Genomic DNA, 23,627 nt, shown 5'->3' with positions numbered 1-23,627 from the left:
CAATTCTCTCACTTTAGGAAAAGTCCCAGTTTCCTTTGATCCATTTATGGTGGGAAAGTCCATATATATTTTTAACTTATAATAAAATGATCAATATGATACAAATATATCAACTATATATGCACATAAAAGCTAACCTCCCACATTAAAAACTTATCCATTTGCAATTTTTATTTCATCAGAATGATTAGGGGCATCTGAGTAGACCAAAATATAAAGCTTTGTAAGTTTTTAAAATAACATTTCATAGCAAATTTTGTGGAATTTTAAAAATTATTATTTAAAGAGGATAGGGAAAAATAATGCTTCGACGGACTGGGAAGACGAGGACCTGAATTATAGTCCTGGTTTGGCCACATTCTCGCAGTCTTAATTTTGGATGAGTCATTTAAATTCTCCAGGTTTCTTCTTAGTCAGATTAGATGATCTCCTTGGTCTATCCTACCTCTAAAACTGTGTCTTGAAATTTATAATTAGCGGAGTGCCTGGGTGGCTCAGTCGGTGAAGTGCCTTCCTTCGGCTCAGGTCATGATCTTGGGATCCTGGGATCGGGTCCTCCTTGAGCTCCCTGCTCAATGGGGAGTCTGCTTCTCCCTCTGCCAGTGCCCCTCCCCTGCTCCTGCTCCTGTGGCATGTGTGTGTTCTCTCTCTCTTTCTCTCAAATAAATAAAATATTTAAAAAATTTATAATTAGCCTTTGCCTTTTCATAGGGTGTGGCTTGGTTTTGCTTAGTTTTTCATTCAACACTGTGTAATGCCTGCTGCAATCCCTGCCTTACTCAGAGGTAACGCAGAAATCCATAAGCTACCATCTCGCTTCCCTTCCAGCCCTTTCTTATTTTATCTATCTATCCATCTATCTATCTACTTATTTATTCATTTTGAGTATAATTGAAACATAATGTTACTTTAGTTTCAGGTGTATAACCCACGGATTCAACTTCTCTCTGCATTATGCTAAGCTCACCACAAGTGCAGCTCCCATCTGTCACCACACAACGCTATTATAGTTATCACTGACTAGATTCCCTATGCTGTGCCTTTTATTCCCATAATTTATTCATTCCATAACTGGAAGCCTGTCTCTCACTTCCAGGCTTGACTCTGACCATTCCTTGTAATTCTTCATGTATCCCAGGCATAATGAGCTACTCTTCATCTTCCCTCATTATGCTGAATTTCCCTTTCCTCTGTGCCTTTTACCTGGATACCGTACACACTCACACTTGGAGAAATCCTGTTCAGCTTCCAAAAGCCAGCTCCAGGGTCATCTCCTCAGTGTGACCTTGTTCCGCCTTCCTGCTGGGCCTGTCACCCTCTCCATTTCTCCCTGGCCCTGGGTGCACACCGACAACATAGCATCTAGCACCTCACACGTGACTGTCCATCTGTTTCTCTCCAGCCCCCCCGAAAAAAGTATCCTTTTCAAAGATGGACCCTGCCTTCTTCAGTCCTTTTTTTTTTTTTTTTTAAAGATTTTATTTATTTATTCGACACCGAGAACCAGCGGGAGGGAGGGGCAGAGAGCACAAGGAGGAAGAACAGCAGGCAGGGGAGAATCTGGCTCCCCGCTGAGCAAGGAGCCCGATGCAGGGCTGGATCCCTGGACCCTGGGATCATGACCTGAGCTGAAGGCAGACGCTTAACAGACTGAGTCACCCAGGCTCCCCTTCCTTCTTCAGTCTTTGCCTGAGAACTTACAGGTGCTCAGAAATATACCTGAATACATAAATCACCAAAGAAACAATCACATAGAGAGTCATTGGTCAAGAATCACTGGCTAGGGGCGCCTGGGTGGCTCAGTGGGTTAAGCCTCTGCCTTCGGCTCAGGTCATGATCCCAGGGTCCTGGGATCCAGCCCCGCATCGGGCTCTCTGCTCCGCGGAGGGCCTGCTTCCTCCTCTCTCTCTCTCTGCCTGCCTGCCTCTCTGCCTACTTGTGATCTCTGTCTGTCAAATAAATAAATAAAAAATCTTTAAAAAAAAAAAAAAAGAATCACTGGCTAAAATAATTCATTCAATTGTTCTGGCATTTTGATGTGAATCAATTTGACATGCTTCATGAGGATTACTGGAGCCCTCCAAAAAGTCTTCCTTGAACTACTGTGTCTGGGAAATTGCTTTTGTTCCCAGTGTCACATTATAGGCCATAAGAAACCGATTGAAACAACAGTGGTTAAGACTGGATAGGGCTTACCATGTGCCAGGAGCTATTAGAAGTCAAATACCACACATATGTGTGTATACACATGCACACGCGTGCACGCACGCGCACAAACACACACACACACACACACACACACTCATTTAATTCTTACAACAACCCTAAGAGGGGGTATTATTTTTGCGCTCCTTTGACACATGGGAAAACTGAGGAGCAGAAAGTTTCAATCATCTGCCCCAGTTACACACTTGGCAAGTGGCAGAACCAGGATTTGGATCACACACTCAGACATACAAATGGATTTTTTGATATCTAGAAAATCTAAACAATATACAAAACACACACGGTCTTACCTAAAATAAATAAAGGCATGTAAAGGCCCACGTTACAAGTTACTTGATTGACATGCTGCCAATTTGCTGACAGAGACCTCTATTTTTGGTATGCTACAGACCTGACAAGAGATGCCCTGAAGACCCCAACAGAAAGCCCATCCATTGCCAGTTCCAGAGAAGTTACAAAGGTCTCGATTAGGAAACTTACCTATAGATAACATTCCCCTAAGGAGTATCATATGAAGGTGAAGGGTGGTTGGAATAACCAACCCAATCGTGAAAAAAATATTTGCTACATGAAAAACGAGGTGATGTATCTCTCTCCAGTTTTCACATGTGGTCTCATTGGAAGGCACGGGTATGATCCTTTCTAACTCAGGTGTAAAACCTATTGCAGTCGATTCTGTCAATGGGCTGGACTTGGTATAATTCATCTTGAAAATCCCTGTAAAATCAAAGACACAAAAGGATAATCATAAAAATGGCAGCTGTCTCTTTCTACCCCATATGTATTGTATCAAAATGATTTCTGTGAACTAAATGTTGGTAGATAGACTTTTCTGGTGCTTAAGAATTAGAACCAGGTTTGACTCCAACCAGTCACATATTAAGTGTTACTACTTTATCTGTTAAATGATGATAGTAATACCTCATTTGACTTTCTAATGAAATGAAATGAAATAAAATATATAAAATATTTAGCATAGTATACAACCATTCACTAATATATATATATCTATATAGACATACATGTTGGGGGAGAGAGAAATGAGAAATTAATGACTCTAAAAGACAACCATCAATGTTCATAAGCCACAGCAATTACAAAGTCTTCGTCACATTCCCACTATGACACTGAATCCAAACACAGAAAAAAATAACAGGAAAAACTGATTATTTAAGTATGTCAAAAAAAAATTAACCTTCTCATATTTACTACTTGAAGGTTTAGTGTATTTAGAAGGCTCTAGTTATATATTGTCATTAGATCATTGCATCATACACATATACATTCTATATTATCATATATACACATAATAAATACACTACTAATCATTTATACATACACAGAGAGATATAAAATTAACTCTTCCTTTCATTGTCTAATTTAAATCTATACTTTCGTTCCCATAAAAACTCCACTAGGTAGCAATGTTACAAATTACAAACTAGTAAACTTGTGGTTTACTTATATGTAGGAGAGGTAATGAATATACGTTCAACTATTTCATATTAAAATCTGTAGCAACTACAGTTCAAAGAGTACACATTTTGCACATGCTTACCTAAACCTTAACACAAAGTGGCACCATTTCCTAACTAAATTACTTGTCCTCCATCTCTGGTACTTAAAAAACTCTTTCTATTATTAATTATACAAATTGGTCCCTGACAAAAACCACGTAGGTTTTCAGATTATATGAATTACTCTGTTTCAGAAAAAGAATTCCAAATGGGGAGGAAAAATATCTTTAAATTTAACCTAATAATGTCTTTCCATAATAAGATCACACAATTAACTTACTTTTATATTTACCCCCCCCCCCACCATATCAAAGTAAAGGCTTTAGGTGGTAGAATAATTGGTACAGATTGGGCATTTTGAAAGGATATTATTAGACAAATCCAAAAGAATTCTACATCTCTTAAGATGATAAAACATCCTTGCATTACAAACTATAAGTGAAATGATCAAGGCAATTAAAGCTCTCTTCATATAATTCTGAAATACTTCATAAATATAAGATAAATAGTTGACATAGATACTGATTTTCCGCAACAAGGAAAGAAACTACATAAATTCAGCTACTTTCCAAATTTTTAAATCAATAAAACTATAACCTTATTGGGGTGAGAGGTATCATTATTTGAATAGCTCCATTTATACAAAGTTTGCTTTCAAGGACCAAATGAGAATTAATCCTGTAATTTCTGCAGGAGAATGATGTTCAAGGACCTCTCTCACTCATAAACTAGTGTCAGTGTCAGCTTATTCATTAACATTACCTAAACTAACTACATTTCTATGGCGTTTTAGAATGTGTCCTATTTGCTTTTCTATCTAACCTATGTTCTCTATGAGGCACAGGCAATGTCACAGCCATCTATGTATACCCAAGGCCTACACTCTGCAGAGAATGCTAGAGTTGGAAGCCATACGGAAGGGACACAGACACGACAAACATTTTTAGAAGTCACTTTCAGTCTCTCCAAACCTTAGTAGTAAAGGCAGGAAAGTGCCCAGCATTCCTGGGACTAAGAAAGTCAGTTTCTAGACCAAAAGCCCAGGGGAAGCCTGGCAAGTCAAGGAAAGTGACTTCCACTCCTTGTGTCTGCTTCTTCCTGGGAATAGAGGTGGTGGGACTAAGTGGTCTTTGAACCCCCTTCAAGTTTTAATAGCTTGAGGCTCTAATACATATTTATATAATAAGTTCATATATATTCCACCCAATGGCACCTGTATTGCCAACTAATCCACTCTAGCTCAATATCAGGCTTTTTATTAAAAGTTCTTCAAGTGGCACTAAAGGTACCAACATCTGCTCTAAGAGAAATGAGGGGAAAAACCACAATCTACTGACACAAGAACCAGGGAAATAGCAATAGGAATCTTTAAGAGGTGGGATCATCCTACAACATTTTTTGATGAACCACACCTTCTTAAGGGTATAAGTATTTAAATACGTATCTATTTTATTTTCTATATGCATTTAGCTTGTAGAATAGCTAACACTGTATAATACATTTATTATATAATTTATTATTTATTTGTATCTCTATTATTTATCTATGTGTATTATCTCCATGCCAATTTTGAAATGCCAGTTACCTATCGCCAATAATCTTGACTGGATCTTACCAGTTTCAGCTCCCTTTGATCACTTTCAATGGATTTAAGTCGTTTACACTGAACTATCCTTATACAGACAGTGAGTCTAAGGAGACAGGCTAGACTAAAATCTGGTTAACGCTCAGGTTCATTTTGACTGAATCAAGAGAAATTTTTGTTCTATTAGTTCTTCAGAGTCTAATTTTTTTAATTACCTGGTCTCGTAAAGTCCTGTTTATTTGTTTCCAAATAGGTGTCTGAAGGATTAAATAGCTACACGGTGAAACTAACATTAACCCTTTACCAAACTACAAAAACGAAAAGGCAGCAATGAGCAAAAGTCGTGCTGGCAGACTTGATTCATTCTGTAAATCGGCCCAAAGCTTCGCTCCTCCGCGGAATGGCAAAGGGCATGACGTTGCCAAGAGTCTTTTCGCACTTACTCTTGTTTCAAAGCAAGCAATTTCTGGGACGTGTCTGGCCAACAACACGTTTCCCAAAGCCTCAGAAACCAGGGCGCGGGCGGGCGGCGAGGTTCACGGGGTCCCCAGCCATCCGTTCTCCCCAGGGAGCCCGCTCACCTCGCTCCTTAAAAGATGATCAGTGTCTACTATTGTTGCCCTTGACCGGAAGACTCGGGCCGCGAGGGGTCTGCGGTGAGCCCCGTGCAGCTCCTGGCAATCCCAGCGCCGGCCCAGGGCAGGCCACACAGTGCGCCGCGCTGCGCGCAGCCTCCGCAGGAGCCCCGGGCGGCCCTACAGCGGGCAAGGTGGAGCCTTAGGGGTTTAGGGGCCAGGAGACCCGGGCGTCCAGCCAGACGAAGAGATGCCGAGCCCACCAAGGGCTTGCCCCAGGCAGAGCGCGGGAACGAGCCCCCGAGTGGGGCTGGAGCGCCCGGGGACGCTGGCGCTGCCAGACCCGGTGCTGCAGCTGCCGACGCCTGAGGGTCTGTGGCCGTGGACCCCAGACATGGGAGGAAGGCGGCTTCCAAGAACAGGGAAGCCCGCGAGGGCGACGGCTCGGCCAGGGAGGAGAGGGCAGGACTCCGGCGGCCCGGGCGCGAAGAACCCGCAGCCGCCGCGGGGCTGACAAAGTTGCTCCCAGCGGAGCGGCGATCCAACTTTCGCTTCCCGATTTAGCCCCGGGAGCCCGAGGCTGCAAATAGCCGGGCGCGCGGGGGGAGCCGCCGGCAGCTACGCCTCCCGCTCCTTACCTGGCTTGTCCCTGGCACCGAACCCGGGAGGCGCTGGCCAAAGTTTGGGGCGACAGTGGCAGGGCGCGGGGACAGCGACGCGGCGGCTCGACGGGCGCCCCAGCGAAAGCCTCCCCGGATCGCGGGTCCGGAGCCTCCCTGGCCCGTGCCGGGTCCCCGCGCCGGCAGCGGCTTTGACTAAAATAGGCATCGCGACGGTGGCTGCCCCGGCTGGGGCCGCACCGCGCAGGCGCCCGCCGCCCCGGCGCCCCCCGGCGGGCGGAGCCCCGGGCCTCGGCGCGCCTCGCGGCCCCGCTGCTCCGGCGCGACCGCCGCGTCTGCACCGCGGTGATCAGTTTGAAACACCCGCTTTTTTCTTTCCCCGTTTCCTCTCTACTTCTCGATTCTGTCCTTGTTTGGGCATCGGTGGGGGGCGGGCAGCATTCTAGGACCCGCGGCGTTGGTGGCTCCTCTCCATGGGGCTAACTCCAGAGGTAGGACCCCGGCAGGGAGAGAAAGCAGGATAAAAATGAGAACTAGAATTTCATTCCCCTCGAAGTCGAAGGACCCACTCGCGTAACTCCTCTTTGGGACACTCGCTCGCTTCTCAGCACCAGCAGGAAGGGCCGGGAGAGCGCGCAGCTCCGCTTCGGAGCCCGTGCCGCGGAGGCTGGCTTGCTCGCACCAACGCAGGACACCACCCTCGGGAACCGGCTAGGGGTCGGAGGAAGCCCGCCCTGGGGCGGCGGGGCCGCGCGGGACGGACCTTTGACCCAAGCCCTGTTCGTTTTCAAAGAAGGAGGGCACTTATCCGAAATTTGCATTCGCGTGGCCTTTCAGGGCCCTTCCCTTTAAGCGAAGCTCCACCCGAAACTGCCAAGTGAATTTGGTAGATTTGGGACCCTAAGTTGGAAACCGAGATATGAAAGTGTGCTCCAGTCAATCTTTACTTTTCACAGAGGACACCTATTTGGGGTAAGAAATGCAGTGCGAATTAATGAAGAGTTGGCTCTGCGGGGGAAGGGCTGGAGGACAAAAGAGGAAGAAGGTTAGATGGACATTCCGTTTCCACTCGAAATGTCCCATCGTGGGGTACAATTTGTGCCGCTTATTAGAGTATGAGGTTGATGGTGCGTGCCAAACATGATCTCAACGTGAAAAAGACGACAGGTGCATTACAAGGTGGGTACCCGGAAGTGCACACTTGCCAAGTCTCTCCAAGAAAGAGGCAGGACGACACCGTGTTCAAGAACATGGGGCCTAAGGCCGGACAGGCTGCGTTTGAAACCGGCCTCAGGCACCAGCTAGCTGTGTGACCTTGGAAAGTTACTTAGCCTTTCTGTGCTTCTGTTTCCTCTTTTGTACCTTAAGCATGGTGATGACGACTATGATGATTGCACCTGTGCCTCATTAGCGTGCTTTGAGGACTAGATGATTTAATCTATGCAAGAGGCTTAGAATGGGATGTTGTATGTAGTGAGTTCTATGTATATGAATATATATTATACTGATAAACCTCCTTCTCTAACGTGTTTGAAATTTGTTATAACTACTCAAGGTTCATTTTCAAGGCTACTTCTTCAGAGTCTGTTTCTTTCTAGATACTCTGCCAGCCATTTGGTAGCTACTGCTAAGTACATTTAAAGATGTAGATACAATAATGTATGTGCGCAAAGATTCTTCATGGATATGCATTGGAGAATGGCTTATAATAAAGAACACTGGAAATAACCTAAATTCTAACCTTAGGCGACTAAGTAAGTTATAGAACATTCAAACAATCTTGTTCTAAGCAGGCAAAGAAAAAAAAATGCTGTAGAGGGGCAGCTGGTTGGCTCAATCAGTAGAACCTGCCATTCTAGACCTTACAGTCAAGAGTTAGAGCCCTATGTTGGGATTGGAGTCTACTTAAAAATTTTTGGAGAACTATTAGAAATCTAATACTGTCAGCTAATTATATAGAGCAGAGGCTGGTGATCTATGGTGGAAAGGTCGTGCCCACTATCCATTTTTGCATAGCTAATACAACTTTTACATTTTTTATTGGTCAAAAAAAAATCAAAAGAATAATATGTCATGATGTGTGAGTATTATATGAAATTCAAACTCAATTTCCACTGAGTTTATTTATTTATTTATTTTAAAGATCTTATTTATTTAAGAGAGAGACAAGCAGGGGGAGAGGCTCCCCTGGGAGCAGGGAGCCCAATGCGGGGCTTGATCCCTGGAGCCTAAGGCAGAGCCCAACCCACTGAGCCACCCAGGTGCCCCATTTGTTCATTGAGTTTAATTGGAACCCAGCTATACTCACTCATTTATGGCTGCTTTAGTGCTCCAAAGGCAGCATGGAGGAGTTCCAACAGAAACCATATGCCCCAGTAAAGCCTAAAATAGTTACTTTCTAGTTCTTTACTATTGTCCTTTGATAATAGAGTATACTTTTGTCCTGGGTATAGTTATAAGTGGTTTAGAAATATTAAGCCATTGCATCCTCACAATGAACCCTATGAAGAAATGGTGATAACTGTATTATCACCATTTTATAAATGGGAAGCTGAGGAAACAGAGAGGCAGAGTGGTCTGCTCCAGGTAGCCCAGCTAAAGAGCTGGTCCAGGATGCGAACCAGGCTGTCTAGTTCCAGAGCTTGCGCCTTTGTCCACTAGGTACATGTTTCTGCTACCTTCTATTTCTAGCTATATTGCTTCCCACGGAGAGATGCTAAGGAGAAAAAGGCAAGTGACAGGGGTGTGTGGAATATTAGAAATCATCCATGATAAGCTCTAAAATGCATACCTTTCTTACCTCAAAGTGGTGAGGTTGTAAATGATTTTTCTTTTTTCTCCTTTCCTCCCTTCCTTCCTCCCTCTCTACCCTTCTTCCAACTCCTCCCACTCCTCCTCCTGCTTCTCCTTCTGCTAAACTTTCTACAATGATTGTATGTTACTTTTATAGTAATTTAAAAACATGTTTATTAAAATAGTATATCCCAGGTTCTGGCTTTTGCAGATGGGAAGGCCAGACTCCAGAGGTATGGTTACAGTCAGCTGGTATAGGGCACACTCATTCCTTACCTGGCAGAATAAGATGCCTATAAGGCCTATACATCATATAAAGATTGTATATTTTTATAAAAGAGTAGTGGATTCAAAATCCCAAGACTTGAGAACTGGCATTTGATAGAGTCTGTGTTTTCTCTGAGTATGTGTTTCATAGAAAGAAGAAGCTGAACTAAATATAAAAGTGTCACACTATTCTGCACCTAAGGATTAAAATATAATTTAATATGTAAGTTTCTTATCACAGATGTATGAATAATAATAGCTCTATAAAATTTAAGATAAGAATTTTAGACACAAAACTTGGTTTTGGGAATGACCTCTGCTCCCTGGTCTCCTCCTGCTTGTCACGGAGAAGTCAGACTGAAAGATTCTGAACACTATTTGGAAACTGATATCATGCAAGGAAGTAACTTTCACAGAAGTATAAAATTAAAAACATACATACAAGGGATAAATGACAAAATAAAGGCCAGCCTGTCTCCTCTGCAAAAACTCTGGCTAATGTAGCTTAAATTGACGTAATTACATCTACCTTTATTTCTTCATGGGCATCCTAGACTGCTTTTGCTATCTATTTATTTATTTGATAGACACAGATCACAAGTAGGCAGAGAGTCAGGCAGAGAGAGAGGGGGAAGCGGGCTCCCCGCTGAGCAAAGAGCCCAGCAAGGGACTCGATCCCAGGACCCTGAGATCATGACCTGAGCCGAAGGCAGAGGCTTAACCCACTGAGCCACCCAGGTGCCCCTGCTTTTGCTATCTAGACAAAGCCTTGATGAAATTTCAAAGTTCAGATAGAGTAAGTTTTGGGAAAATAAAACAAGACCTCAGGGAGTCCCTGATTTTAAAAGTATGTAGCGTTATCTTTCATATCCATATCTGCCCATGGTTGACATCAGTGCAGTCTTTCTCATTTTATGGAAACCATAGCTTCTTCTGGTATGGTCTCTAGGTAGACAGTTCTGATCAAACATGGACTATTAAATTTAATTAAATTTAAGTTTTATTAAATTTAATTTAATTAGATTGTTTGTATACCTTAGTTCCTTGCATTAAATGTTTCATCAAATTTTTCATTGACCAGTTTGACAACCAATATTGTTGACTTTTGAAATTTCTTTACTTTTCCTTTTTTAAAAAAAAATTAATTAAAGGGGAACCTGGGTAGCTCAGTTGGTTAAGCATCCAACTTGGTTTTGGCTCAGCTCCTGATCTCAGGGTGGTGCGATCCAGTCCTGGGTGGGGCTCCGTGCTAAGCATGGAGTCTGCTTGAAGATTCTTTCCCCTCCTTCTCCCTCACCTTCTGCTCTTCTCCCCACTGGCACGTGCATGCTCTCTCTCTCTCAAATAAAGAAATAAATCTATTAAAAATCTAAAAAATAAAAAATTAATAAAAAAATTAAAAATTAATAGACTTTGTTTTGTTAGAGCAGGTTTGGGTTCATACATGATTGAGCAGGTGGTCTAGGAAGTTTCTATATACCCCCTTCTCCCTGGCTCAGAGTTTCTCCTGTTATTAAGATCTTACATTAATGTGATACGTTTGTCACAATGGAGAACCCCTGTTGATACATTATTATGAAAAAACTTACATTAGGGTTCAGCATTGTATAGTCCTATGGGTTTTGCCAAATGTATCATGTTGGGTATCCACCTGTGACATAGTAAGAAATCTATGCATTTGGTGTTTTTTCCTAGTTCCGCTCACAGAGCTTCTAAAACCTCTATAATTTCTTGAGTGATGGGATGCAGGGCACATTTTTTTTCTAATATTCAGTGTTTGGCCTTCAATTCCTGACATGGCACTCCGAAGCGTTTGGGATTTCCCCAGTGATGGGGATGATAGGAGCATCTTACACAGAGTTCCTAGACTCCCTTGGAATTTCCTGGGTGAGAAGAACATTTTTTGTTCTAATGAGGTGACTCTGGGTGAGCTCCTGGTTAGTTTCTGGATGGGGCCTGATCACCAGAAAGACCAAAGCCATGACTGGAAACTTGGAACTTCCAGCCACACCCTTCATCTACTGGTGAGGGGAGAGGGGCTGGGGACTGAATGAATAATTGATACTGCCTACATGATGAAGTATCACAAAAATCCCTAAACGAAGGAGTTTTATCCAGCTTGGGAGAGTGCATCCCCCTACTGGGAAGGTGGCACAACCCAATTCCACAGGGACAGAAGTTCCCACACTTAGGAGCCTTCTGGACCTTACCCTGTGTACTTTCTTATCTGGCTATTCATTTGTATCCTTTATTATATCCTTTACATACCAGCAGATGTGTTTCCTTGTGTTCTGTGAGTTGGTATAGAAAATTATCAAACCTGAGGACAAGGTCAAGGAACCCCAATTTATAGCCAAGTCAGACAGAAGTGTGACCCTGGGGGCCCACTACTTGTGGTTGGCCTCTGGAGTAAGGAGGTACTCGTGTGGAACTGAGACCCAACCTGAGGGTGTGCACTAACTCAGTCAGAATTGCATTGTAAGACACCCATTTGGAGTCTGGAGAGTTGGAGAATTGGTTAGTGTGGGAACTACCCCACCCCCACCCCATTTGGTGCCTAGTGTTGTGAGGAGAGGAAATAGAGTTTTCTTTTAGTGACGTCAAGTACCCACCATTATAGTATCATCGCAAGGAGTGTCACTGCCCTAAACATCCCGTCCGCCATCTATTCATCCCTCTCTTTCCTGCCCTCCCTAACCCCTGGCAATCACGGATATTTTTTACTGTCTCCATAGCTTTGCCTTTTCCAAAATGTCACATAGTTGGTATCATATAGAATATTGACTTTTCAGACTGGCTTCTTTCACTAAGATATATGCATTGACGTTTCCTCCTTTTTTTTTTTGAGTCTTGATAGCTCATTTTTAAAGTCACTGAATAATATTCCGTAGGATGGATATACACAGTTTGTTTACACATTCACCATTTTATGAACATCTTGGTTTCTTCCAGTGTGTGGTGATTATGGTGATTATGAATAAATCTGCTATAAACATTGGTGTGTAGGTTTTTGAGTGGACAAGTTTCCAACCCGTTTCGGTAAATACCATGGACAGCAATTGTTAGATTGTGTAGTAGGACTATGCTAGCTTGGTAAGAAACTGCCACACGGCCTTCCAAAGTGGCTGTGCCATTTTCCATTCCCACCATCAATGAGAGAGAGTTCCTGTTATTTCACATTCTTGCTAGTATTTGGTATTACGAATTTTTTTTTCAATTTAGTCATTTTAATGACTAAATTTTTAATGACATTCAAACTGACACAGTTGGTTATTTTGTTTAAAATGACGAAACAGGTTATACATTGAACAGGTGTTTGTATCTTGGCTAAATAAAAAATGAGAACTGTCTCAAAGCAAAGGGATATGAAGCCCACAGTCTGTAGAAAAGTAATTAAAACAGCATCTATCTAAATATTTCTAAATTCATGGAGAAGCTCCAAAAAAACTTTGCATTACCACCGATTTGTTTAAAAATGAGTTTTTAGGAGTGCCTGGGTGGCTCAGTCATTAAGCCTCTGCCTTCAGCTCAGGTCTTGTCCCAGGGTCCTGGAACTGAGCCTCTCATTGGGCTCCCTGCTCCGCAGGAAGCCTGCTTCTCCCTCTCCCACTCCCCCTACTTGTGTTCCCTCTCCCGCTGTGTCTCTCTCTGTCAAATAAATAAAATCTTAAAAAAATAAAAATCAAAATGAGTTTTTACCCAAAGGGTAAAACTCCTAAATGAAAAGTGACTCAGGATTTTAAGAGGACAATGAATTATGAAGGCAGTCAAAAGCAGGGTGGAGGGATTGGAATTAGAGGCTGGATTTGAACCATGGTTCTATATTTTAAAAGCTAGGTGAATTCAAATCATTTATTAAACTCTTCTGGGCTTCAATCACTTGTCTATAAAATCAGGATAAGAATTCATATTTGACAGGATTATCTTGACCTTTAGAGACCATGTTTTTTAAAAAATGTCTGGCATCAGGTTTTTGTTACATTAATTGGACATTTTTTCTATCCCCCTTACAGTGCTTTGCACATGGTACAGAATGAATAAAAATTATTAGAATTTCAGTCATCAAAATTCCCTAGTCTGGTGAAATAATTGAAATATCTTATGAACACATGAAATAGCTAAGAGGTAGTTTTATTTTTTATGTATTTGCCTCTTGTAAACAACTGGACTCCAGCAGACCCAAGACTGATGTTTCAAACAAAATTTGTAAATTACAGGGCTTTGGCATATGCTAAAATTTCCAGTGGTTTGGGGTTTCCCTGGAGTAGTCAGAAATGAGATATTGGCTTCAAAAGCAAACTCATGAAATATGCAGTAGTATAGATTCTAGAAACCGGGCACTTGGCAGAGCTAAGGTACGGTAATTTACCATTCTGGGGTTGGCAGAAACATGCACACGGTGACTATTATGTCAAAAACTAGAGGCCTCGGGGTGCCTGGGTGGCTCAGTGGGTTAGGCCACTGCCTTCGGCTGAGGTCGTGATCTCAGGGTCCTGGGATCGAGTCCCACATCAGGCTCTCTGCTCAGCAGGGAGCCTGCTTCCCTCTTTCTCTCTCTGCCTGCATCTCTGCCTACTTGTGATCTCTGCCAAATTAATAAATAAAATCTTAAAAAAAAACCCAAAAACCTAGAGGCCTGATAGTCCTTCTGTCTATTCTTCCTCATGTAGCTTTCACTCTAAAGCAGAAGAGTTGCATTTGTGAATTATGTGTTTTAAATACTGACAACAACAAACGAACAACCTAGATGAAGTGAGTAATCAGTTTTCTTAATCTTTTAGGAAGTTGTTTCAAAAAGAATGAAGCTATTATAAGGAGTTAAGCATGACAGAATTATGGTTTTTTAAAAAATGGGAAAAGATGAAAAAAATGGGAAAAGATGATCAGAGAAGAGAAATAACTGAATTCGCAATCAATTCTCGCAGACCTCTCAAACTGGGGTCCCAGTTGGGTCCTCAAAACAAAACTGCGTGCTAGGCCCCAGGCAGGCACCCCCAGAAGACAGGTTCCAAAGTCTAGCTCCAATCACTGTGATGACCTCTCTTGTGTTTTGTTCTTTCCCTTTTGGGACTTTCTAGAAATTCACAGACCCTCGAACCCCATCTACGAATCGCCAGTTAATCACTTCTACTTTAGAGAAGAGAAAATGCAACAACCCTAAGGAAGACAATTTCAAAGGTACAATTTTTTATTTTTTTAGTGTGTCAATAACTTCTTTATATGAGGCATTTGGTGGTGATAAAGGAAAAATTGTGAATGATAGAGAAATAACTTCTGGCAATTCTTGGTAACGCATCGTCTAGGGTATAGATAAAATTCTGATGGATAGTGAAGCTGTGGGGTGACTTGGAATCTCCATCTGGTGAAAGCAGAACTTCATAGAGTTTCTACAGAGCAGTGCCATTCTCTTGTGTAATTAATTTTCAAAAAGGGCTGGTCTTGGAGGTAAATGTGAGGTCTGATAATAGCCAGCCCAGTAATTGACATCAGCTTGAAACAAAAACCCAGAGCAACACATTATAAAGATGGAATAATAAAATAAAGTTGGGAATAATGACACTGCCATCCGGCATTAATTGATGTGCAAAAGCACTCAGAGTTCTCGGGAGAAAAGAATTATTTAAATGCAAATTATTACTACTACTACTACTACTACTTAAATTGTTGTAATAAATTCATGAAAATAAGACACCTCCTGAGCTTAATGCATATATAAAACTGAATAAAATATTTATGAGCCTGCTTCCAGCATTTTTATCATCTGGCCTAAAAAATGGTAAACAAGATGAAATATTTTTTTAGCCCAAGACCAAACCTATTTGGTATAACCTAGAACCCAAAATGGTTACAATGGTATTTGGCTTGAAAACCACCAAAAGTGCCACACACCTCCCTGGGAGAACAAGGTCATGCTTTGACAAGGTAAGGGTTTTAGAGTCATTGAGTCTCCAAAGTCTGGGAAGAATTAGAAATACTTTGCGGAAGCACATGTTTGGATAGAACACAAATTTGGCTTTCACACCCTGTATAAAACTCTCTGCCTGCCACACAGTTCTCTGCCTGCCACAACTTAGGAATTTGTTGGTAACATCAACTACATACTTCAAGTTATCTGAAGAGAAGTGCAATGAATATATTATAAGCTCAGAAAATGGCATCTAAAAGCAACAAAGTATTCCAAAGTGAGTTGGGAAATCTTGCAGATGACTTCAGGTGACTTTTTTAATGAATAAATAATACTTCAGTACCTAAAAGATGTATGTTGAATAGCAAAAAAAAAATCTGGTAAAAAATATTGCTATTAGGGGTGCCTGGGTGGCTCAGTGGGTTAAAGCCTCTGCCTTCGGCTCAGGTCATGATCCCAGGGTCCTGGGATCGAGCTCCGCATCGGGCTCTCTGCTCAGCGGGGAGCCTGTTTCCTCCTCTCTCTCTGCCTGCCTCTCTGCCTACTTGTGATCTCTGTCAAATAAATAAATAAAATGTTTTTTAAAATATTGCTATTATTGACCATCATAAGATGAAATCATTAAAAATGCCGTGGCATTTGGTACTTATATTATCAATGGTTGATGTATTGGTGTGTGATTCCCATACGTTTCAAAGTGAAATTACAGAAATGGGATTCTCCCGAGCAGTTAGTCTCTAACGCTGTTATGGCTTTTTTCACTTGCTGTCTTTTGCACATTTATGTACAGGTCTATTTCTCCTTTTAAGTGGTTAGTTTCTGGGGGGTAGGAAGTGTGTTTGGTTTACCTTTCATATCTCCATGGTACTTAGCATATGATTTGCATATATTTGGAACTCAGTAAATATTAGTGGATGGAATAATCGAGTGTATTTGTTTCAAGTACTGTTATTCTCCAATAGAAGAAACGCGAAATATTTTTGAATTTGTTTTACAACTTAAGTTATTATGAATGGGGAAAGTAACAAGAAATATACACCGACACGTTAACAGAAGTCAGGTTGGAATGGTGGAATTATTGTCTTTATTATTCACTTTAGTCCAGCTTACTTATAATATGACCACATCATTTTTCTGATAAAAGGTATAAATAACAAAATGACACGTGATGTTCTAGATCACTTTATCAGAATTATGGTGGCTTCTCTTTCATAATAGTGACACCTCACTCCCCTGCCCACCCTCAGCCCTCCCGTCCACCTCTCTTCCCTCCTCCCATCTAGCTGACTTTTGTTGAACAGGAACACGCTGGAAGAGATAGGTTTGGAAGAAGGGGAGGAGGTGAGGATCTAAGCCTGAGATGTATTCATTCATTCATTCATTCTTCATTCATTTAGAAACATGGAGTGGTCTGATGGTGAGAAATGCCTGGGGTCAGGGTGCAGTGGAGGAAGAATGCAGAGACCTCAGTGTCACAGCCACACTCTTGGGGCCATCAGCCCAGAACCCCAGAGACCAAGGGGCCAAGCAACATTGCTGTCCATCCAGGGAGGACTCAGAAGACAGAGAGAGGCCAAAACACCTCTTCTCCTCTTTCATGAGGCTTGCCCCTGCCCCCAGAGCAAGGAGAGAAGCAGAAAGACTGACAGAATTATTTTAAATGATTGTTTAAAAGGGGAAGAAACTGTTCTTAAGTGTCAGGATCAAGTATTTTCTGCCATCACAGGCGAGAGGGTATGAGAACAGGATGAGATCACTAACAGGTTTTAAAAAGGTGTGTTTTGTACACATCGGAGTGGTGTTTCCCCATTTCATATGTCCTGCACATTTTATTCATTTTTTTCCAAAATAATTTAATGAGTACTTGACCTCAGAGGAGGTCAAACTCTACAAACTACATTTCTGAGAAACATGAAATACAAAAACTGTTATATTATTTATTATTTAAAATAGAATTACTCTCAGGGGACACAATACTCCATCACATGTTTCCAACACAGAGAGACTCTAAGCTAAATCAGCTTGCAAATTTTCAACCCAGAGAATGATCTTGGAACCTGAAAACTAATAACTGTGCATTCTGAACAAATATTGCTGAAACTCAGTTCAACATCAGCAGAAGAATGTGGCTTTGAAGTCACGTAAAGATAGGATAGTTCCGTATCATGCAGAAAAAATGATATGTAGAAAAAATATTATTACAGGTCTTTAATTTTCTTTCATGAGAAAGCTGCCAGTGGCACTGCATAGTCAAAGTCCAACTGGGAGGGGAATCAGTATTAAAATTCAGATATGGATTCAAGAACAGACGCAATTACTTTCCTTCGACTCAATAAATATTTACAAAGCAGCTACCATGTACTAGGCACTGTTCCCAAACAGATATAGACTAGTGGGGGAGTTTGAAAAAAAAAAAAATTCCTTTCCTCAGAAAAATAGATATTATGCTCATACATTGGCTAAACTTTGATCTCAGATGACCCGATTCCTACCCATAGTAATACCCTGTTCTTCACAAATGTCCACTTATACTGCACTGAAATATATCTTTTGTATCTTGGAAACCTCACTGGTTACTATTTGAAGATGTTTCTGTTTACAAAGTTTCACTGTGCATATAGTTTTATTCCATCTTTGAAAAGAGAGAGAAACAGCACTATAGGGGGACACTAAATTAATTTACTTGTATGTTGGGGGGTGATGGCACATAAAGTCTGGTGGCCTGAGATAAGGAAGGCTTCTCAGTAAAATTTCTGGAGAGATCACAAATAAGACATGTAAATATCTGAAATGATAGGGGACAAATCCCAGATTTAAAGAATTTATTTAAATAACCTCAAAGAAGGTGCTTGTGTGGCTTAGTCAGTTAAACATCTGCCTTTGGCTCAGGTCAAGATCGCAGAGTCACAGGGTCGATGCCCACATCGGGCTCTCTGCTCAGCCGCTCAGCTAAGAATCCGCTTCTTTCTCTGCCCTTCCCCCTACTCATGCTCTCTCTCTCCCTCTCGAATTAAACAAACAAAGAAACTCTTCAGAGAAGCTGGGCCATGCTCTTTCATATAGCCATTTTAATACGGTTACATTTAATTGCACATTTTACTTATAAGCCTCATTTGAACTCAGGTGAGTTGCTGATGGTTCTGAAGAAGAAAGATTCATGTTTAGATCCCTGCACTGTCACCAACAAATTCAGCAGATGCATAACTAGCCTTTTGGCTTTGACTTTTCTTTTGGTTCAGATTGGGGGCATCTTAGTTCCCTTCAAGTCACTCAGCACCATGGTCCATGTAGCGTGCAAAATGCAAGCACACTGATTTGGAAGAACACGGTGAAGTTGAGTGTCACCATTTACTGTAATCCAGCCTCTCTAATCTTTACCCATAAAGTGGGATTCTTTCAAGAAACAAGTAGAGGAAATAATATGTGGACATGCTTTGTAAACTATAAAGTATTAAATCGATGTAGGATTTTGCTTTGTGATTCTATAATTTGGGAGATAATTTTATATTTAGTAAGAGTGATAATCACAGGTTAGATCATGCTAAGCATCTCACGTTATATCAAGTGGGGCTAGAAACCTACTGTAAAAGTATGTAAAAACAAATAGCTTTGGAATCCTATAAATAAAATAAAATTATATTTATTAGGATCACTAAAGCGTGAATTGAAATAGAGTAAAGGGAAAAACTATAGTTCAAGACACAAATAATCAGTTCTTCAGGGGGGAGAAAAAGTTCCCTGTCAATCTTTAATAGCTAGCAGGTTTTAAAACTAGTCGAATTTAGCATAATAATAAAACCTCAGATTAAATTGAAACCGTGCTGATGTTACATGCAAATGTACAATCCTGCATTAAAATGATGGTAACACTCACAGATGACTAAGAGCTAAAGTAATATTTCAGACTTGCAACATCTTTTCATTATTGTAAGATTTGAACTTGAAATCACACACAGTTCTATCAACTTGAACTTGTATTTTATTATAAGTCTATCTGATACTAATATTCATTTTATTTTTTATTGATACATAGGTATTAAATTTTAGTAGAAGGAAGAAAAATAAGGGAATTGGGCCCACTGATGGCCCACATTTCAGTAAGCTGTCATTTGCTAAAAAATAATATTAATTTGGGAGCAGCATTTTTGAAGGTTAATTTCTTCTATAACCATGTGTCCTATAGTGATGTGGAACCCAGTCAGTGCAATCCAATGCCACATGTGTATTTATGTCCTTGGTCAAACCAGCAGTCTCAAGTACATGGTGTATAATGTATTGCTGTTATAATTTGTATTGTCTGCTTAGTATGTTTTTCTTATGGCTCTTGCCAGCTAGGTTGGGGGATTTCACTTAGTAACTGCTCTGTCAAATCAATTCTGTCCTTCTGCTTCTGTGCAGTGTAACAAAATGACATCCAAAGCTTATCCAGATGAGCTGAGAGCAACTGAATTGCCTTCTGCTCCTTTGTTGAAGGGGAGAGAAAATTCCTCAGCCCGTAAGTGCTGAGAGAGCATCACGGTATTCTTTATGGTGGATTAATTTTAGCACCATGAGTTCCTTGAGGTGCAGAGTCCAGGGCAAATCTTCCTGGTGCTTTGTGTGGAGGTGAAGTCAAGTTCAAAGGACAAGCTCTTGAGGGGAACGAGAAGCCTTCAAATATCCAACTGCAGTGAAGGTTAAGCAACCGGGGCCCGCAGCCTCTGGCAACTTGCCTAGGTAACTGGGGTGAGTGTTCATGGGCTCGCTTTAAGCCACTTCTTCCTTCCCACCACCCCCCGCCCCAGGTTCCTTCTTAGGGTTATTTCCGACCACAAAATTTAGGACAGAAAATTACAGTCACCCCAGTTCTTTAAGTCATAAGGACAACTCTTGACCAGGATCAGCTTCGTGGGCATGCAAAGGGCCTCAGGCTTACAAAAAGCTCTGCATTCGGTTCAGTGCTCTACTTTCCCCATTTAAAATTCTTCATACTTTTGAACAAGGTGCTTTATTTATTTATGCATGTACAGAGCTTGTGTACAAAGCCAGAAAGCCGTTTTAACAGAAGGAAACAACCCGTTCCTCACCTTACTGTACTTTCGCCAGTGATAAAGAAATCAAAGGGATTTAGGGCTGAAGACAATTAGGCTGAGATGGAAATGAGCCCAATTTCTAATAGAAATTAAATTTTAAGGACACTGTGATATTGTGCTTCAGGGGTACTTTTTTTTTTTTTTGATATCTGTGGTTTTTTTCTTTCTGTCTCAAGTGATCAGAGTATTTTGAGAGAGCAAACTGTGGTTTGCTAGACATTTCAAACCACACATACAGTGTGTGTACATGGAGGTTAGTAGAGGGATTTGATACTTTGGTATTGTTGTGGAAGTGAGAACACCTGGGTGCAAACGAAGCTGTTGGATGGTCGTGTGTCCGTTCTACAGAGGAAGGCTGCTGCCAGCCCTACGCACAAGTGGGAGGAAGGTCAGGTTCATCTCCGTACCTCCTCTTTCAACATCCCTTTAGCCTGTTCTGTTGGTACTCTTTCGTCATCATCCTAAAAATGGTTAGATTTCTGGAAAATTTCTGGAAAATTCTTCTGCTCCCTCTGCCTACATGATTTGAACCAAAAGTCTACATCCCATAGTCTCTGTGGTTTGTTCTCAGTTGATTTTCCTGGTTAGAAAGCTCTCCTGTCAGGAACACCTGTGAAATTATTAGCTGGTACTAACTTAAGGTGTGGCTTCTCCTTAGGATTCTCTGTACTTTAATAGCTGAAGGCCTTCTGTTGTACCCAGCAGAGAGCTGCCTTTGGGTCTGCCCATGATGGCCATGTGGGGCTGGGAGCCAACCCCTCCAACTACTCCTTTAGTTCGTGCTGAACTGGCTGAGTTCAGGAGCTCATCCAGACTAATGATTCAGACCTTGTCACACTGTCCCACTTGCAGCAGATGCTAATGTACAGAAAGATAATGTATGTTACATAACCCCAATACTTCTTCCCCCACTCTTCTTGCTGACTTTGCTTCCTGGGTCACTGAGAAAAGAGAATCATGAGGAAACTTCCACAAGCTCCCAGTACATCTCTCATTTGCCAGCAACTGCGCTCCCCCATACTTTCTGCCTACTCTTCTTCCTAATGATTGATTGTCCCTGTCCCTGTTTAAGTTCACTGGATCCCATCATCACTCACCTGCTCAAGGTCATCCCTCCAGCAATTCACTGCACTCTCCTGGATCATTCCCATCAGCATACAAATACACCATTATTTCCCTTATCTTACAACCAACCATGAAAAGCCTCTTCTCTCTTGACCCCACTTCCTGCTCAGGCTTCCGTTCCTTTCTATTAAACTTCATATCAACATTCCTCGAAAACCTTACTTGTACTTGCTTTTCTAATTTCTTGCCTTTCCTTTCCCCTCAGCCTGCTTTAGTCAAGTGTTTGTTCCCAATCAGTGCACTAAAACTGTTCCTGTCAAGTTCACTGCGGACCTCCATGCTGCTTAACCCCATGGTTTCTTCTCAGACTTTATAGCACCTGACCTGTCAGCCCTGTTTGAGACGGTTCATCGCTCCCTTATCCTTGAACACTTTCTTCACTTGACTTCCAGGACCTGACGCTTCTGGTTTTCTTCCTACCTCACTAGCTGCCCCTTCTCTTGTCCTTTGCTGACTCTTCCGCATCTCCCTGTCCTCTTAACAATGGAGTGCTCCAAGGGAAAGTCCTCCCAATAGGTTTTCTTCTGAAACTACACTTACTGCCTTGGCCATCTCATCTAGTCTTATGGCTTTAAAGTATCATTTGTAGGTGACATACGCTCAGATTTTTATCTCCAGCCCAGACTTTTCTCTTGAACTCTAGACTCATCCAACTATTTATTCTATTTAAGTGTCTAGTAGTGTCTTGTAAGGTTTTACAGGTGAGATAAACACAACACCAGGCAAGATTTATTAAGGGCGCCCTTGGGCGAGAGGAGTCGGGGAAGTGGCGCCGGGAGTGGGTTGGGGGAGTCTTTTATCTGGGTTAAGACAGGGCATAGGTTCACAGCCATATAAGGTCGGGTATTTGGTGATTGGAGGGTATGGGGGAGAGGTGTCCTGGGCATACATCCTTTTGGTGGGAGCGTCAAGGGTTAAGGAGGGGGTAGGGCCTGGACGATGGCGGCCCAGTGGTCATTTCTGTTGTTCCTCTTGCATTCCCGGAGCCTCCGACCCAACAGGCATCTCACACTTAACCCTCATCTCCCCTTCCAAGTCCACTCTTCTTGTTCCCCTTCCCCCCTAGTGCGTTCTCACTAGGCTGACCAATGTGATAGTTGAATTTATTGAATAGGGTCAATCATACCACCTTCTATTTAAAACTCCCCAGTGGCTTCTGGTCACTCTCCGAATAAAAGCCAAAGTCCTTACAGTGAGTTATTGGGCCCCACCCAATCTGCCCCAAATTCTGTCATTTCTCCCTAGTGCTCATTCCGTTGTAGCCATGCTGTCTTCTGGCTGGTCCTGCATAGACCTAAAGGCCTACCCATTTGCTTTCTCTCTGCTCGCCCAGATTGCCCATTCCCCAGGTGTCTGCATGGGTTGCTCCTTGACTTCCCTCAGGTCTCTATTCAAAGGTTACCCTCTCATTCAGGCCTTCTTTGACCATCCTATTAAAATGACAATGCCCCATTCTACCCACCGTCCTTAATTAATCTCTCTCCCTCCATGGTGACACTCTTTTTAACTCCAGGTTTTTCTGTTTTATTATTGGTCTCTCTCACCCTGGAATGTAAGTTCTTTGAGGCATGGGATCTGTTACCTGAGGTATTACTAGTGCTCAGGACAGCACGGGGAGCCAAAGCAGGTGTTCAATACATATTGGTTAAATGTCTGATGATTTATCTTTCTACCAAAGAACGTGGCCTGCTCACGATTTCTAGAGAACCAGTTTTCTGAAGATAGGGATCAGACTGCCTATCTGTCTGGTAGCTCTTCTTTACGATGTCAAAGGGTCTCCCGTGTTTGTGTGGTGGGTAGAGCTTTCGCTACGGGTCCCCTGCTGTCCAGTCAGACCATTCACACTTGCTCTTTCAGCTATAACCGTGTGAGACTGAAACACTGTGCAACGTTTTTACTATTTGTTCCTGGGTATTTTTACTCCGTAATTAATATTCTTTTT

General features: G+C 42.0%; 1 protein-coding gene and 1 long non-coding RNA gene across 5 annotated transcripts in view; one reads left to right on the top strand and one right to left on the bottom strand.

Moving 5' to 3' along the window:
* Nucleotides 1-6,707, bottom strand: part of BVES (blood vessel epicardial substance) — a 37,353-nt gene extending 30,646 nt beyond the window's left edge. Inside the window, exons 1-2 of one of the 3 annotated variants that reach the window (XM_032338936.1) lie at nt 6,542-6,707; nt 2,707-2,943 (exon numbers count right to left, since the gene is read on the bottom strand). In XM_032338936.1, the coding sequence (XP_032194827.1) occupies nt 2,707-2,932 (226 nt within the window). In that variant the 5' untranslated portion in view covers nt 2,933-2,943; nt 6,542-6,707. The other 2 variants (XM_032338938.1, XM_032338939.1) reach the window with 2 other exon arrangements.
* Nucleotides 6,708-6,814: 107 nt separating this feature from the next.
* LOC116588176 overlaps nt 6,815-23,627 on the top strand; it is a 98,581-nt gene continuing 81,768 nt past the window's right edge. For both annotated transcript variants that reach the window (XR_004284827.1, XR_004284826.1), the window contains exons 1-2: nt 6,815-7,495; nt 14,662-14,761. This is a non-coding gene — a long non-coding RNA (uncharacterized LOC116588176). The remainder of the gene's footprint in view (nt 7,496-14,661; nt 14,762-23,627) is intronic.

The sequence above is a fragment of the Mustela erminea genome, chromosome 4 (assembly GCF_009829155.1).
Source record: "Mustela erminea isolate mMusErm1 chromosome 4, mMusErm1.Pri, whole genome shotgun sequence".
NCBI lineage: Eukaryota > Metazoa > Chordata > Mammalia > Carnivora > Mustelidae > Mustela > Mustela erminea.
The sequence above is the reverse complement of the archived record's forward strand: the minus strand, read 5'-3'. Positions and strand labels throughout refer to the sequence as shown.